Source organism: Pollicipes pollicipes, unplaced genomic scaffold (assembly GCF_011947565.3).
Source record: "Pollicipes pollicipes isolate AB1234 unplaced genomic scaffold, Ppol_2.1 Scaffold_4740;HRSCAF=5597_pilon_pilon_pilon, whole genome shotgun sequence".
Lineage (NCBI taxonomy): Eukaryota > Metazoa > Arthropoda > Thecostraca > Pollicipedomorpha > Pollicipedidae > Pollicipes > Pollicipes pollicipes.
Window position 1 is genome coordinate 39112494 of NW_023596545.1, and position 18234 is coordinate 39130727.

At 51.3% G+C, this 18234-nt stretch overlaps 1 protein-coding gene across 1 annotated transcript; it reads left to right on the forward strand.

Moving 5' to 3' along the window:
• The first annotated feature begins 3873 nt into the window (after positions 1-3873).
• On the forward strand, positions 3874-13739 carry LOC119099086 (serine/threonine-protein kinase H1). The gene is made up of 4 exons (XM_037222143.1): positions 3874-4894; positions 8700-8921; positions 9404-9658; positions 13573-13739. Exons 1-4 carry the CDS (start codon positions 4460-4462, stop codon positions 13669-13671), a joined length of 1011 nt encoding a protein of 336 aa, XP_037078038.1. The 5' UTR covers positions 3874-4459; the 3' UTR covers positions 13672-13739.
• The last annotated feature ends 4495 nt before the right edge of the window (positions 13740-18234 follow it).

Consider the following 18234-nt stretch of genomic DNA (forward strand, 5'->3'; position numbering starts at 1 on the left):
ACTGAAATCTATCTCCTATATGAGTAAGCAGCAGAGTAGCACATAAGTTGATCTTAAATACCTCTGTTGATATGTCTTATGGACAGGACACTGTTTACATAACATTAGCATTAGCTATGCCTAATCCAGTTCACTAATAAGCATTCATTATTTAGTTACCAATCCATTTTAAATACAGTTGTCAAGATCTAGGTTGTTCACCATAGTATGGCTAACATCATCTTATATGTGCCAACATGCCAACAGGCTAAAGGTCAGTTTTCCTGCCCTTATGAACATACAGCAAATGCAGTCTGACTACCACGGAACTCACATTTATGGAGCCAGGTGCATCAATTTGTGTAAATAGTTGGGATATGAACTAAGGGTATACCTACATAAGCTTTCCCATTTTATTAGCAGGTTAAGCCTGCCTTTTTGACAGCTTAATTTTTTATAATTTCTTATATCATTTGTCAAGTGGCTACTCATATGAGCAGCAATTATTACATCCACTAAGGAGTTTTCAATAAAGGTATGCTTCAAAGAACATAATACTATTTAAATTTTTGCTACATCCAAGCAAAAACCTGGAAAGTAAAAAACCAACACCAGGGTTCAAAACCACACAAAATAGGATGCAGCCCTGGGTTCCCCTTGAAGACTGGAGCAAGTAGCAAAGAATCAGATATATTATTTTCGATAGTCATCCCAATGACATTGCACATTTTCACCTATTCCGAACACACTGGTAGCCTTTGTGCGTTTCCGAAGTACATCGCTGACGGTGATTGATCTCCGGATGTAAATAAATGCATATAGTGGTTGATTATAGTACATCCAACATTGCTATCGGCAGGTGCGTCACACACTCATAAGTGCTTCCAGGATGTTGAATTACCTATCTTTGCGAAGTACTGACTGAAAAATGGCAGATTAGATGGAAAATAGTCAATATCTATCCCACACAACCGCACTCGAACCAACGCCACCCGAACCGAACTCCCCTTCATTGATGCAGCGTTCTTGTGCAGAGTGGTATTATGAATCCGTCGCGCCGTTGCTGTATTTGAATCAAATTGTTTTTGTACGCAGCCACAAGTTACGTTATATTTCATTTCATGCAAGTTACCCCGTTGTATTGTAATTGTCTCCGAAAGTTTTCATTCAAAATAATTCATTGGTAGGACCTCTTCCATTCTACGCGCCTTTTTGATCCGCCTTATTTCGCCGTCGTGTGTTGCATTGCTCTTTGTAATATGTTGCACTTGTGTAACATGTTTTAACTCCTCGGCAACGTGTGTGCAACGTGTGGAAGAAGTAATTTAAGGAAATGTGGTCAATGTTTCGGGGGTCTCTTTTCCATAAAAAGTTGGCTCTTCTTGGTTTTGCGCATTAACCGATTTACGCATCCGTACGCCTGTTTTAAAATGCTCCAGTCGAACGCTAAAAATGCATGTACATTTATTCCAATATATCGCAGGACTCCTGCAAGATGGCTCGGCGGTAGCCCTTGACATGTGAGCTTATTTGGAAGTGCAGGGTTCCGTGCCACGAATGGTTCCTACCTCCTTGTCGGCCAGGAAGTGACAGCACCTAACGCGGGATCCTGTGTTGGCATCGGGCTCCGAGTCGGCCATGGGCTCATTTGCTGAACAAGAACAAGGACGGCCGGAATGCCGGGGGAGATCTTGCGTTGATCGACACCATTTGACTATAAAAGGAAATATGATAAATGACAGTGAGAGAGGGTTCGCCACGAGGCAGTGGAAGGACTCTGTGACAGTCCGAGTGTCTAGTAACAAAATTATCCGCCCGTGTCGACCAGGGGCATTGGACCCGATGTGCCGTTAAGGGACCTCTCCACGTCAGAAAGGGCCTGTGTGTCGATTCGGGTCATCTGTTCCGGTCACGCCCTCCGTCAGGGAGAGGGCCGATGTCTGGTGTATCCTTCTGGAGCTCCTCCGAGTCGACGAGGTTGAGATGAGGGGCCTCCGGGGAGTCTCTGGCATGAGGGTCTCCGGATCGGGTGCTATGAAATGAATACAATTGTGATCACGTTGTGCAGTTCAACCAATAAGAACCAGGAAACCCGACCTTTTTCCATAAATAGCTAATTGGGGCCAGAAAGCAAGGTCTTTTCATTGCAAAACAGCCGATGGAAGGTAAGATCAATGGTCTGGCACACGTGAAAGAATCAATAGGAACCAAAAAGGGGAGTCCGGTGTTTGTGATAAAGAACCAGGTACCGGTACGGGTGTCGGTACCGGTATTTGTATTCTTTCGTGAGGGCCCTGCCCACCTCCCCCGCCAAAGCTGAGTTGGGCCCCCCGATGTTGGCTTGGCTTCTCAATGTTTTGGGCTAGAATACTACAAGAAACGTGGGCCAATGATGATCATCGCGCAAAGACTGTCTTCTCTGGTCTTTCCGCGAAGTAGCGTCTTGTACCACTCTCATAACACGAAGTCATGGCTGCTCTCATCACAAGATACAAACCGTAGCACCTGGGCGAATAAACAATGCAATAAACTCCACATACCTAGCGCCATAGGACACGCAATGGTTTGTGAGGTTAAAATGAAAAGCTCTGGGATATGGCGATGACTTAAGCCCTTCATTGCTAACCCCGTCCCCGTCCCTCACAAGCAAAATGCGTGCCGCCTTCCACGACCGCTATAGAGGAGCGCCATCAGCGCCCTAAGGCGTCCTCTTAAGGGGCGCCTTCACGTGCCGATCAGAAGGGACGCGTGCGTCCAGTGCCTGCTCCCTGGATACAACGCTGCATGACCTCTATACTGCTGAAATTAATTTTTAAAATAAATTATACAAAGATTAAGAGCATATAGTGCGTTTAATCAAAATAAAGAGGGCTAAATCCGGTGAGAAAAAATGGGCCCGGCAGTATGGGTAGGCTGTCGGGCCTTCGGTTCGGGCCCCCCAATAATTTACAAAAATTGACACCCCTGGGCACCGGTGTTTGTCAAATAGCGAATAGGATGCAATATAATGTCTGATGTCTATGAAAGAACCTATGAGAACCAGGAGCCAGAGCAAAATAATCGCGTAAGAAACATCTGGATCCAGGTACCAGAAACTTGGTTTTACGGCAGAAAAGGCCGCGACCAAAGGTTCACTCTACTTCAGCGAACATTCTGGAATTGTTAAAAAACAGTTTCACTTCTCAGAAATTCTGGCGACATAGCGTCTCTAGTCTCCTATCTGGAGCATTCCAGGTTTCCAGGGCCTGTGAAGCATGCGCCACTCTTGGGCGCTTGGTTGTTGCTACGTCGGCCTTACAGATGGATGCGGACTGGGAATCGTGCTGGCAAGGTTTTGTGCGGGATCAGCAGAGGTGGTCGCGTCGTGGCGTCCTGATTATATCCTTAAGTGTGAAAACAAGCATTGGTGCTTATGGCTGAAGGCATTAGTTCTTTATTACTCAAGGTTTCGGTCATATTTGCTGAGTTGCGGCATCGCAGCAGCAGGGAGCGGAATGCGCCCTTAAAGCCATTCTGAGTCGTCAATTTACATCGGGCGTCTGTCAGACTGGCTGACTGCCGCAAACACAGACCACTCTTTCGCGCATCCACCCATTTGAGGACTGCATCTCTCCATACGGGCCGTCTGGTCTCTCGATTCCCTTTCACCACGTGACCTCCCAACTCTCCACAGCAGGATCCAGCTGACTGCGTCCCCCCACCCGTCCCTCTGGCGCACCCATCCGCCCACGGCGCCGGCCACCACGGCACGGCACGGCCGGCGGACTGGCGCAGGGCCAGTGCCGAGCAGTTGGCCATACATGGCGCGGTGGGCCGGCCGGCGCCGCGTCACTGGAGGGCGGCCCGACCCGGCCCGGCAGCGCCCGCCACGGCCGTTTCCCGCGGCGACCCGAACCGGCAAGTCGATACGGTCCGAGCGCAGCGCCTTGGAAATACGACAACACGGCTGGGCCGGGCGCGGCGGCCAGCGCCGGCAGGACGGAGGGACGGCGTCGAGGCGACCGGCTGGCAACAGCCTCCATCCGCAGCGGCAGCTGTGAGCTGTCGCTCCCATTGAAGCTCAGCTGGACAGCGGGCGGTGACGACAGCTGGACTGAGGAGAGTGCCAGAGACCTGTGGTCGCCGCACAACTACTGCACGAAGTCTGCGGGACCTTGGATATTCTCGATCGGCGAAATTTAGCGGTGTGGTGCGTTGGTGTGGTGTGGTGCGTAATCTGCGGCGATTCAGCGGTGTTGTGCGTATTTTGCAATAGCTATTTATTTCATCATCACATGATATCATTTTTGTGTTTTTCCTTGTTAATGGTTGACATTGCGAAGTGTAAGTGATGAGAGCGCAGGGAAAGTAGCAGAACTCAGCGAAACTCACGGTCTGCCATCCGAAGAGACCTCTGCAGGTGTCGTGAAACTTCGCGTGGAGGCGCGCGCCTTGGCCACGATCAGCCGGCGACCGCGGCACCTCCGGCTGTCGCCCGACCATGCGCTCGAAAAACTTCTTCCTGGGCGGTCGGTCCCGTACATTCAACGTAGGCTCGTCGCGCGCACCGCCGCGGTTCATCCCCGCGGCGGGGGGCGGAGCGGCACCGCTGCCGCCGGCGCAGCCACCGGAGCCCGGCCGACTCCCGCCGGCACGCAACCTGGTCGAGCGGCTCAAGCAGGAGCGGGCCGGCACGCAGGGGCGCTTCCGCACGCGCTACGACCCGCGTGTGGTGGCCAAGTACGAGGTGAAGGCGCTGGTGGGCCGAGGCACCTACAGCCGCGTGGTGCGGGCGGAGAGCCGCGTCACGCGCCGGCCGGCCGCCATCAAGATGATCGAGGTGGCCGCCGGCCGCGGCGCCGGCCGACAGACGTTCGACTCGGAGCTGCGCATCCTGCGCAAGCTACGCCACCCGAACGTCATCCAGCTGATAGAGGTGGGTAAACGGCGCAGTCTGCGCTACCCGGGCGTCATCTGGCTGATAGAGGTGACGACGGGTCACACGGTGCAAACTGCGACACGCGACTCTCCTGTAGCTGGTATTGACTGACGCCCCTAGCCTTGATGCAAGTGTTAACTAGGTATTAGGTCTCAGCAAGTACTAGCACGCATCCGAGTGGCCGATGGAATGCGACCCACCGGTGGGTGGAGTGAAATGGGGGTTCACCCCCTGAGATCTCCAAAAGTAGGGGTAGCCTACAGATACTAAACTCACAAGGTAGGCAGACCAGCACGTGAATCGATTTGTGTCAAAATTTTATGTCCTTATGCCGTGACATTCGGGTCAAATGAGGTCAAAACAGGCGGCTCCAGGATAAGGCTGCGTGATACGAAAAAGCCCTGCGTGCCACCGACAGGCGGAGAACTGACAGACCAAGGGCGCCCGCCACTGCCGCCCGGGTGGCAAGCTGACATTCAGCGGTACGTGGGGTGAACAGGGTCCGGATCTACACCGGCGCCCGCGAGTTCAAGGACCCTGAATACAGCGAGCCCGTCACGGTGGGTGGCAAGGTCACTAACACCGCGACAGCCCAGCGCTGGGACAGTCGCCGTTATTGAATCTCGCCGACGGCTATCGGTGACGGTAATGTCCCCAAAGTTTACCACCCCACACACTCGGTTTAGGTCATAAGCTGTAGCTCCACCAAGACCGAGAGCCTGTGCAGAGGATGAGGGAAGACATGAGACTCGATGAGAGGTTCGCAGGCTTTGGGCGTAAGGTGGTAACGGTTTTATGTCAACATAAAAGGATGGAGTTACAACATGGGACCTGTGCATATCCAGGGAGAGACTACTTTCAGTAGTAGCATCCAACATCTTCACCAACTGCAAAGGGCTCTTGCAATATTTGCGTCCCCAGGCAGAAGGTCGACTTGCCCAGGCTCACAGCAGCATGCAGTTGGTTACATAAATTGTCCAGACACCCGCAGTAACACAGCGATGCCCGCCGTCCGAGATCAACACCCAGAGCGACACACAAGCACCGTCTGCTTCAATTGGAGGGACGCTCACGGCGAGGTTTTCCCGGCATAGGATGGCATCACTGTCCCGGGTTGCACCGGAGCGGTCCCTATGCGCTATTCTTTAACCGGAAAACAGCAGCATTCTGTTCGTGAAGGATCTGATAGCCACGTCTCAGTGACGTACATAATGTAAAGCTTTCGCTCACGCAGAGTATGAAGCATTGAGTTCAGCTAAGGTACCATTGGCCGGATGTTTGGGTGACCGGTGACCAACTGATGTAGCGGCTCACTGAAGTTGGTGGGTGACTGCTGTTGGAAAGGTGACGGGTCTGATGAAGAGCGAGCCGAGCCGGTCGTACAAGGCAGCGTGGAGCATAGCCTGTTGATGATGTAGACGATGCATGCATCGTCGTGGAATCGGTTGTTTGTTGGCTTGGACAGGTTTTGAGATTCGACAATGTTTGTTGGCTACGTATCAGTCGTTGTCGTACGATAAACCGGAATCGGTTTGGTCGAGTTACGCTTTTCGTTTAATCTTCGTCGCTGTTCGATAGAAAACATAACATTAGATCTCAGATATGGTATAATCAAATATCAGAATCAGCTTGGCCCGATCGACATACCAAAATCAGCTAGCAGCTAGGTAACGAGGCCAATCAGGGCTCGGGGCGTTGTCAGAGCGATGTGGGCCACGTAAAAAAAACCTTACGTAAGAGCTGAAGCGAAATTGTCCGTTGAACTAAGTGAGACGACTTGTCTGGTGGTTTTGGAGTGCACGTAACACCCTTTGTTTTTTCAGATGGTCTGAACACAAAAGCACTCACGCAAACCATCCGGAATAAATAATGTGGTGAAATAGGAATGTTTAGGTGGAGACGTACAGACAATTACTGAGCAGTAACCCTCTGATAATCGACGCACGCAGTCTTTGCGCCCTTTGAAGCACTTCAAAGTACTTGATGCATCGGGATATTGTGCACTGCTAGTGACTGACTAAACGGTGCACTTATAGATGGCGCAATGGCTGTGCACTATAGGGCCCTGCGCAGGCCCACTAATGCACGGATTAGGGCACTGGCCGGCCACAAATCAGGACATCATCGGGTGAAAAGTTGAGAAGCGCTAGGAAACCTTAACAAGGTGTATGACCCGAGCGAATTAAAACGACCTGAGGATTGCTTTTGCGTGTCAATGCAAGAAGGCATGATCCTCGTGCAGCCCCCATTTGCTAGCTTGCGTTTACCTGGACTGGAGAAACATTAATTAAGAAAGGTTGTAAATGCCTGTGTGCCTCCCTGCTACGTGCCAAATGAGGTAGGTTAGGTAGGTTACGTTGTGCCAAATGTTGTAAAAAGGACAGCAGGTGGGGCAAATGGGCTTAATATACGGTAATGTATGGGACTGGATGCTGAACACTATGTTTTCTTCCATTCATAGATCGAGCTCTAAAGGCAAAAGTCCCATATCAAAAACAACGTTTTGAACTTAGAAACATATACCTTCGCTCTTAGTCACATCAGAGTGTCTTTCTTACAGCTGATAGTCAGAAGTCAAATATTATCATACCTTCAGCAACAGCAAGACAAACGTCGATTTTTCACGAATTCGCGCTTTAGCATTGGCCAACCCAATGCTACATATTCATTCCATCACCGTGGCGAACCTTGAACGTCCGTTGCAGTTGTGCGTCAGCATGCTTAGTCAGGCATGCAATGAGCCTGGTGGCGTAAGGCTGCGTTTTTAACAGTTGTTTGAATGACATCGCAAACTGCGACACCGTTCTTCCATTGTTCAAACAAGTTCCTTTCCTCCATCAGGTAAGGCAAGTCTGCCAATAACCAGTTTGGACAGCATGAGCGCATTCGAGCACTGGCCGCCTGACGCATTGTGTGCTATCATATCCACCCACCCGCCCCTGCCCTATCAGCTTTGTTACCTGCATTGAAGGGAGTGTTTCACATTTATATAGGGTTTTGAACTGAAATAGCCATCTTAAAGATCATTCGGCACAGTTCACAGCTCTGCCCCTTTAAGACCTATACACCCCTAGTTTTTTAGCTACACACCCGCGAAGTGCGCAGACCATTTTGAGGAAACTATTTTTAAGTCAACCAGACATCCATGACGCCATAATAACGTCACTGAAATTTCGCCATTTCATCGGCTATCCGGCGATCAAGACCAATAAAAAATTGCTCAGTTGTTCATATCTGACGTTCGTGAGCACGATTTCCAGATTTAACGGCCGTTAGCTGGCTCTCAATCAATTTTGTGCAAGATACGATGAGGTAATGAAACAATGACGAATTGAGAGGCATGTTTACTAAACGGAGTAATTGTGCTGTTAAGAGCAGTTTTCACACAAAAGTATACCAATAGTTACGAGTGAGCTTTTTCACAGTATCTGATGCTCGCTTCCATATGTTCAAATATGAAACATTTCCTTTAAAGATATGCTTCCTCGATCCTGCAGCAATGCGATGACAGTTTATCAGTCTATTTATCATTTCTTCATGCAGTAAAGTCAAAAATAAACGGGCCACTTCCGTTATCAAGTGACGTCAATCATAATCATTTCATGGTACGCAAATCATTGGCAACCAGGCACCAATTCAGGTATTGCAATGAAATAAAAGCAGCAAGCATTGTTTTGTCCATGTATTACCATGAAATCGGCTCACCCCACGGTCTTAATTAATGCACGAGCTACCTATTCGGTATAACCGGCTGGAAGGCTGCGCAGTGTGTATGTACGGACTACTGCTGCTGGGCCGGCAGGTGTTCGAGTCGCCGGAGAAGCTGTACCTGGTGCTGGAGCTGGCCACCGGTGGTGACCTGTTCGACCGGATCCAGTCGCGCGGCGTGTTCGGCGAGTGGGACGCGGCGCGCGTGCTGCGCATGGTGCTGGACGGCGTGCGGTACCTGCACGGTGTGGGGGTCACGCACCGCGACCTAAAACCAGACAACGTGCTCTACTACCACCCCGGCGCCGACTCCAAGGTACCGTGCCATTGCGAGCCGCGTGAAAGACATGGTGGCGTAGGCAGCGGTGGTTGGTCGTGGATGTGCGGCAGTGGTGCTGAACTGAAAATGTAGCGCGGAAGACCAAGTTTATCGTGATTGGCTGATACCTGGTCCGTGGGGCGCAAACTGCCAAGCAGTCAGAATGGCTGAAGCCTTGATGTACGGTCGAGGAGCGTGGAGCGATGTATTAATGCCACGCTCACGGCCCACTGTTCTGCTCGTATCATTTGATATTCATAGCGGAACTCCGGGTTCGATCACACCTTTGCATTTTTAATCAGTGAACGACATGGCTTTTCAGACGCTATATTTGTCCTGATCACACACTCGTCCGCTGCGATGTCCGGCGAGCACCATTTAGCTAAATAGGATGAGCAGGATCGATATGATCAATAGATATGATCACGAATGATAAAATGCGTGAGCCTGACATCTATCGCCTGTATCTGGAACTTCAGGTTCTCATTACGGACTTCGGGCTGGCGGCCGCCCGGCAAAGGGAAGACGACATCTACATGTATACTCCATGTGGTACTCCAGAGTACATTGCGCCCGAGGTGGTTACCAGGCGGCCGTACACATGCTCCGTGGATATGTGGGCAATCGGAGTCATGACCTTCATCATGCTCAGTGGCACCTTTCCCTTCGAGAACTCAAGTCGTCTTCGACTGTACAAGCTGATCATGAGGGCCAAGTTCAGTTTCGAGGGGGAGGTGAGTCACATTGACAGCATGATGTTATGAGGTCCATGCCCAGCTTTGAGGGGGAGGTGAGTCATACTGATGTTATCAGGATCAAGTTCATTTTCGGGGTGGGGGGGAGGGGGGGGGGGGCAGTCGCACTGATGTGTCCAGGGGTGTAGTTTCCTATTCAGTTAAAATGGCCCCTGCCATGGGGCTACGGCCCTCCTAACTTTAAGAAAAAAGTGGGCTAAATGCATTAAAAATCCGTTTGTCGGCGTATATTATTATTTTATTTTTATCTATAAATTTATTCCGAATGGTTTGTGTGGGTGGCGCTGGGTTCATAGTACCTGCTAAGCATAGCTTGTTGCATGTACCCTGAACCCACCACCCAAGTCGTACCGTCCAGTTCAACGGATAATTTTGCCTCCGCCCTTGCGCCAGACAGGACTGTGGAAGGTTTTACGTGCCGCACAAGGCTGCGACACGGCCGCCCCGGGCCAGGGTTGACCCTCGCTGGCCAGTTGCCAGCTGACCTTTCCATTTCAGTCGGGCGAAACGATGCACCCGCTCTGGGACTCGTACCCAGTGTCGCTGGATTACGAGTCTAGCATTTTTCCCCTAGACCACGGAGGCGGCTTGGGGGGAAGGGAGGGGTTACGTAACTTTCCACCGTTTAGTTTTCCCCAACCCTGACCCACTCCCACTCCCACCTCGCGCCAGCTCGTGGTGCGAAACTACGCCCCTTGTCGTGGCACATATCCGTGGAACGGGCAATTTATTCAAGGATTTATTCAGCGACAACTTCTTATTTGTCTGGAAACACGTCAGCTGGTCAGTTATCGCACGAGAACAGAAAAATGTTGCACTTATTTTCTAATAGCATGTGACCTACACAATTAAAACAAGGTCAGGGTAGGGGAACGCCACATCACCAAAAATTGCTTGCTGCTTTCAAATTTTCAAGAAGATTAGTATTCACGTCAAAAGGAAGAAGCATCCGACAAGAAGTTCTGACCTCTCAAAGTCACCTTTGAACGTAAATTCTGGCTTAAATAACGGGGAACTCCATATCACCAACACATTATCGGCCAATTTAAATTTACAAGCACCAGGATCTTCACCACAGAAGGAACCAGCGTCTGTCAAAAAGTCCTCAACCCTCAAGGTCAAATTCCAAGGTCAAGCGAAGCTCAAATGACGGGGGCCTCCATGTCACAACAATCCGGCCGGTTTCAAATGTTCAAGCATCAGAATATTTACTAGAAAACGAATTAGCACCCATCAAAAACTCCTGATTTATCATGGCCACCCTTCTAAACATAATTCAGGCTGGAAGGACAGGGAACTCCGTATCGCCAAAACATTATTGGCCGGTTTTAACCTTTTAAGGATCAGAATACTCACTAGCGCATGACCTAGCGTCTGTCAAGATGTCCTGACCTCTCGGGGCTGCCCTTCAAGGTCAGAGTGAGGTTTAAATGACAGGAAACTCCAAAACACCAAAAAAGTACCGACCGAATGCAACTGTTCAAGCACCAGAATGTTAACTGGTGCATGGACTAGGGTTCGTCAAAATGTCTTGACCTCTAAAGGTCACTTTTCTTCCAATCCTTTCCTGATCTGCAGAGTTCAGGACTTTTTGACACACCCGTTCCTGCACTGGTGAATATTGTGATGCTTGAATGCTGAAATCGGCAGACAATGGAGTTGCGGGCCACTGGAACATTACTTTGACCTTGAAGGATCGCCTTGAGAAGTGAAGAATTTTTGACGGACGTTATTTTAGGGGGATGTAGAGTTCGACGTCGTTTGAGCCGTGGTTGGACCATGAAGGTTAACCTTGAGAGGTCAGAACCTTTTGGCGGACGCTAGTTATTGGGGTTTGAATATTTCAGCGTTTGAAAGGTTGATATTCGCCTGCAATGTTTTGGTGCTATTGAGTTCCCCTTTTTGTGCCCGAGTTTGATCTTGAAGGGTGACCTTGAGAGGTCAGAAAGTTTTTGGCGGGTGCAAATCCATGCGCTGGCGAATATTATGATGCTTAAAAAATGTCGAATGGAGGTAATTTTTCTGCTTTTAGTGATATGGAGCTCTCTGTTCTCTAAACGTGAATTGGCCTTCAAAGGTATTTTGAGTGGTCAGATGTTTTTGACTGGCGCTGGTTACTTTTGTGGTGAATACATAATAATTTAAGGCCTGCCAATTTGAAATCGGCTGTTAAGTTTTTGGTAATATGGAGTTCCCCGTCATATGACCTTGCTTTTGACCTTGAAAGTCACACGGTATTGCAAAATAAACGTCACTTTCGATGTTCTCGTGCCATAGCTGATCATCCGACGTGTTTATAAAGCAACCGGAACTCGTCGCTGAAAAAAAAACGCTGAATAAATTGCCTTCTTGACACGCCCATCATAAACAAAGCAGTCCATTGCATTATTTTGTGTGAAATCAGTTTAATGCATCAGAGCGGTATCTGTAAAGCCTGCGTCTACGGTAGTGTGATGATGCGTTGAGACGCAGACTGACAGTGTTCTTGCAGCAAACCTTTACCGCTAATGATAAAACGATACGCATTCGACATGTGACACACAAACTTAAAACCTAAAACTGTATTCTTGAATTTGTTGCATTGGGCAAACTTGAATGACACTTGAGTATGCCATGCGCTCCCCGTCCTTACTTCGAGATCAATATTTGGTCTTCTTCCATGGGCGTCGTACTGTTCGTGCAACTGCTTTGTTTGAACTTTTTGCTGAGTTGTGTGCCATGCGGGCTCGAAACCGAAGGCGTCAGTCTTCTGCTATAGGTCTTCATGACAAAAATTTCCTTCACCCATTCAACCCATGACACTGTATCCATGTACACCTGCTACCCATGGCACTGCATCCATTCTGCAAGTTATCCACGTCGCTGTGCCCATGTACACCTGCTACCCATGCCGCTGCATCCGTTCTACCCGCCACCCATGACACTTTGCCCATGTACACACGTTACGCATTCCTATTCAGTCATACCCACCAATTACGCACTGTCTGCGCTTTTCCAGCACCTTTTGTTCGAAATCGTGGAGGAGTTTCAAGAACCCTCGCACACAAATTAGCCTTTTTTGTTGACAATTGCAAACAACGTGTGGTTAGGGCTAGCTGTGACTGAAAAAATTCAAGCAGAAACATTATGTTTATTTCATGGAGTGTGTACCGAATGTGCTGTAATGTTCTAAGCCACGCGTGCACACATGCCCCTTATTTTCGCAAAATATGTGCCCAACCCAGCCCGTTACTCGTTCCATACCGATACCCGTATGATTTACCAAACCCATGAAGTTCTCCAATTCCCTCCGAATATAAATATAACACTCTGCTAGCTTCACATTCATGGTGCGCGAGGAAACTTAAAGCGGTGGTTCAGATTATTTCATGCACCACTTCATACGTACGCCTGTTTTAGACTCCAACAGAGCCAGAAATAATGTATATTATTGTTGGCAAGACTGCGTCTATGCTTGGGCTTACAGTTCTGCTGTCGTAACCACATCCACGTCAGGAGGACCGCAGCCATAATTTTCTAAGTGTGGTTGGGGGGGGGGGGGGGGGGCGAGGGCTCAGTGAATGCCCATCATAAGACAACCAAAAGAGCCGTCCGTGGTGCAAAAGTAAGAAACCAGGCCTAAGGTGGGCTGATTCTCCGCCCCTTCCCGTCCCTCTGGATGCGACCCTGTGTGTCAGGATGTCAGTTACTTTCAATGGTCGCCGAAACAATCTCACAATGAGGCTCAGAACTATTGGGAGGCTGGAGCCCCACACACGTCTGGAAGTCCCATCCCTGGCTTTGATGCCCTCACATTCCACAGTCCGGTTTGTAGCCGTGGTCAAGCTCCGTCAGACGGGCCCAACAGCGCACCACCCTCGACCCCCCAGTAACCGGCGGCCCGATGCCCACAGGCCTGGTCGACCGTCTCCGAGGAAGCTCAGCGTTTCATCTCATCGCTTCTCGACCCGAACGCCGTCACACGCCGAACGGCGGCGGGGGCGCTAGCGTGACCCCTGGATCACCCAGCTGGCCACCGTGCCGGCCGGCCAGGCGGCCTTCAGAAGTCGCGACCGGGCGCGCGCGGTGGGTAATAATCGGACGCGACTCGTCCGCCAATCACCTGTCCTGGAGCACCGATCATCGATTTGAGACGTGCGAAACGTGAACTCCAACTTTATTGTTGCATTAGGTGGACAGGTGCTGGGATGATCTTTGCATGTTATACCAGCCTGGTGTGATGGTAAAGGTACCACAAGGCTTGCATCTGCAATCAGGTTCACTATCGGCATGTTCATGCTGACAAATATGCGTGGTATGCCGGCCCCTCTCCTATGCCGTAGTTATGCGCTGTTAGCACGCGCGAGTGCAGGCCTCCTGGCGACCGGCGTGTCCGCGTCCACCGTCATCTCTGCCGCCGCCGCCTCACGCCGCCAGTCACCGCTGCGCCCGTCCTCAGGCGGCCACCCAGCCTCAGCCCGGGGAGCGGGCGCCGCCGCGGCCGGCCGCCTCTACCGCCTGCTCACGGCCGGGCGGGCCGCGCGCCCGGCGACCCGGCCAGCGCCGCATCAAGCCACGGGACCTGGAGCGGCTCCAGTTCGACGCCGACGTGTTCCTGTACCAGTACGAGCTGATGACGCGCGGCGCCAAAGGCATCACGGCCGGCACCAGCTGATTGTTGAGCCGTGCCGTCAGCCGATATTCCGTGCTGGTGGCGCGATCTTCGGCTCTGCCGGCTGGGGCGTGTGACGGCATGCTACCTGCCGCGCTCGGGGTGGTAGTTGTCAGGTGGTCTTTGCCGTGTTTGTCTGGTGTGAGAGCATCACTAAGGAGGATGTTGCCGACGGATACGCTGGCGGATTCAGACGCCAAGTCGTGTTTCTCTGGTTACACACATCCGTATTCGAATGCGTTTCGGGCGCGTCACAGCGTCAGAGCGTCACAACGTCACAGGGTCACAGCGTCACAGTGTCATAGTGTCATATGGGTACCGTGAAGACGAGATCGTTGCGAATGCCCGCGTGCGGTGTACACCTTGTCTATGTCAATGCCTTAGACAAGCAGTTACACACCACTGACATACATCACTTGTATGGGAATTACCTGGGCTGCCTCGGTGAAATACCCGAGTCGCTCGTAAGTGGTCACCTTTATTTCAAAGTTATCCTGAAATCAGACATACCCCTGGTCTCGCTGTCTACACATTTTCATGCGGGGGTTCAAGACCAGGCGCGTGGACTAAAGTACCGATAGCTCGCTTTCCTCTCACTTTCGAACTGGCGGCTCATCCGTCATTTAATACCCAACTAAGGCGCAGGCCAGCAAATGTTTTTGGAGCTCCCGGAGGAACGGAGTCGGGAAACGAGGAAGTGACGAGCCTAGACGATATACAGACTGACTGCAGGGCCGTCACTTTGCCTGCTTCTGAAATGACTGTGACATACCCAGTGCGGTGTTATACGGATCGCCACAAATAAATTATCCATTTCAGCATGCGTGTCGCTTTACTTTCTCATCACATGTCTGGATCGTGATGGAAGCATCGCACTGAACTTTGAGAAGATATCATACGCCGCAGACACGCGACTTCTACGGCGTGCGGCACGAGCTGCAGGTCCGTGAAAACGGCATCCTGCTGCGGGGTCCGGACCGCGCCGTCGTCCCGGCCGCCCTGCGCGCCAAGTACTCCGAGCTGGCCTACCGCGAGCACGACGGCGTGCACGAAACAGTTCCTGCGTAAGCTGGCCAGGTGGCCCGGGACGGCGAAGGCCGCCGCAAAACTGGTGGCTGGCTGCCCGGCCTGCCACGCCAAGGATGCCGTGCTGGTACAGCAGGCGCGTCCTGCGCCGCTGCAACCGGTCGAACTTCCCGACCGGCCATGGGTCAAACCGGGACTCGACATCGTTGGTCTGATCCCCGGCGCACCTCCATCCGTCATATACGCCTTAACAATGGCGGACTATTTCAGTAAGTGGCCTGAAACCGCCCTGACAGCGACCGTCGAAATCGATGACGTCTCTTGTTCTGCACCGGTGGAGGCGATGCCTGTAGGGAAGTGCAGGCTTCTCCGTTTGACCCCGCTGCCTGCCTCACCTTGACGGCCGCCCCGTGATGCCAGATGGGCATGATGTCGAAGGCGGTGTTCTGGTCCCACAGTCCAGTGCCGGCGAAGGCCTTTCCCTCAGGTGAGATGATGCCGTAGGTGTGAGAGAAAGTGCCACTCTTCGTGCCGTCGAAGGCCACCTTCCACTGGAAGGACGAGGGGGTGGCGTGCTCCAGTCAGTGGGCGAAAGCGGGGTACGCTTGGTTCAAAAACGAGATGGCCCAAACACACATGGGTCCTGTGCACAGTTAGGCAGGAAACAGAAAGCATGGCAAACATGGTAAAAGTTAGCGTTTGAAACCTCTATAGTTCCGAAACTTCTAGTGTCTTATTCTCGCCCTGAAAAACCATTACTGCAAATGGCATGCTGACGCCAAATCTGCACCATCCAGCTATCCGTCCGCGCAGCCCAGCCGGGCCCCGGCCATGTCCAGCGGGGGGACGTCGTTGCTGACCCCAGCTGCTCACCGGCGAGCGGAAGGGAGCGCTCCACATCATGCTGCGCCATCACTTGATGCCCAGCGATTTCTGCAGCTTGATCTGGTCCGGCTGCACCATGGTTCGGAAAGCGGCGGTACCGGTAGGCTGGGCCGGCGACCAGCTGGTCCGAAAAGGACGCCGCGCACTTTGCACCGAGGTGGGCGACCAGCGCGCACGCGCACAGCACAGTCAGAAGTTTCATGGTGGTAAATGGCGCACGCCCCACCCACAGTCCTTTACATAACCGCAGGTACGCCCTTAACCCCCCCCCCCCCCCTTCCCTGTCGCTGGGGGCTGCGGTGTGTTGGAGGCTCACCGGCCGTCAACGGTGCGTCGTAAGGCAGACGCAGGCGGCCACTGGCATGCATCGGTCAAGGATGCCGACGGGCGGAACCGTGCGCCACACATGCTACCACGCCGGTGGGGTGTCCTACCTTCTGCCGATTCCCTTGCCGTTGCCGTGCGCCGGTGGCGTCCTCTACCGATTCCCTTGCCGTCTGCTGCGCCGATGGAAGGCTACCGTGCTGTCACTTGTGTCCTCTCTCGCAGAGGCCTCGGATAGAAGGAATGGTTTTGACCCACGCTCTGTGCGAAGGAACTTTACCTCGTTAGGAAAGAATCTTGGAAATGGTCATCACAGTTCGACGTTCTCTTCCAGACCGGAGGGAGCTGTGTGTGGTATCCTGTGTTTATACGCACCGGTGACATATCCATTTTGGATGCGGCGTGATTGTCATACACCACATCGCTCACTTTGTGCCATCTTGCTTATGATGCTTCGCAAAGAATATATACGACGTTCGCTCGGATAACCTTGCAAGGTGTCCAAACTTCAACTGACTTAAAAAACTGATGGGCGCATTTTTGAAGCTAGGTTTTCTTCTTAAAGGGAAATTGCGGACGTCAGCATGGGTTCACCTAGGTGAGTTGTGCTAATAAGCACAATCACATGCTTCCCGACTTTTCATTTTAGAGTTGGGTTAGGTTAGGTTAGGTTAGGTTAGGTTAGGTTAGGTTAGGTTAGGTTAGGTTAGGTTAGGTTAGGTTAGGTTAGGTTAGGTTAGGTCAGGTTAGGCTAGTTTAGGATATGTTCTGAACTATTCTGGCCTGTGTGTTTCATAATTGTACCTAAACTCGATAAGAAACGATTTTGGTTGCTTTATTATTGTTACCTTGGTCCCGTACATGTTTTATGGTTCTTAATAAGCAGAAATATTGTGCTTTCGCGACAACGCAGAAACGGCGCTTGGGAGTCGAGGCGGTGCGGTGCGGTGTGTGCGGCGCTCGGAAGCTCGCTATCGTATTTATTGGAATTCGAGGGTAGGAGCATGATTCTTTCTGTTTTGAAATTATTTGCGATATGCTCCACCTTAAACACGACAAATGGTTTACCTTGGTCCCGTACATTTTGTAGAGTTCTTGGTAAGCAGAAATATGGTATTTACGCAACGGCAACGCAGAAACGGCGCTGGGGAGTCCAGGCGGTGCGGTGCACGCGGCGCCCGGGAGCCCGCCATCGAGGTTGTTGAAATTCCAAGGTAGGAGCATGATTCTGTTGTGAGATTATTTACGATATGTGCCGCCTTAAACACGACGAATGGTGTGCAATGATTTTTTCTAACGTTAGGTAGGAAAGTAAACCTACACCGCTGCTGGGATGTAAATAGGTGGCAGCTGGGATGTGAATATCAAACTATCAAAAAGTGGCAACGTCGAGCTTGCGTGAGAATGCAGGTAGTCCGGCAGCAAAGCCTGCATGACATCAAGTATACCATATTTGATGACGTCAGTGGCACGGAAGCCTCTCAGTTAGCCAGCTGACTGCTACACAACCCACTAGTTTGAATGGTGAGTATATTTTGGGGGCGTGCGGCTGGCGCTTCCCGGTTGGACTCTGAGTGAGTGGTCCCCGGTTTTTTCATGCAAACACAATTCTGGAAGGGAGATTGAATCTCGGAATAGCTTGACCTCGTCAGAATTTTATATTCTTCTG

Excerpts from the sequence above, each read along its gene's own strand:
- LOC119099086 (XM_037222143.1), top strand. The coding sequence starts at position 4,460 with ATGCGCTCGAAAAACTTCTTCCTGGGCGGTCGGTCCCGTACATTCAAC. Across the intron at positions 8,922-9,403 it reads ACCCCGGCGCCGACTCCAAG|GTTCTCATTACGGACTTCGG; the intron begins GTACCGTGCCAT and ends CTGGAACTTCAG. Across the intron at positions 9,659-13,572 it reads AGTTCAGTTTCGAGGGGGAG|GCCTGGTCGACCGTCTCCGA; the intron begins GTGAGTCACATT and ends CGATGCCCACAG.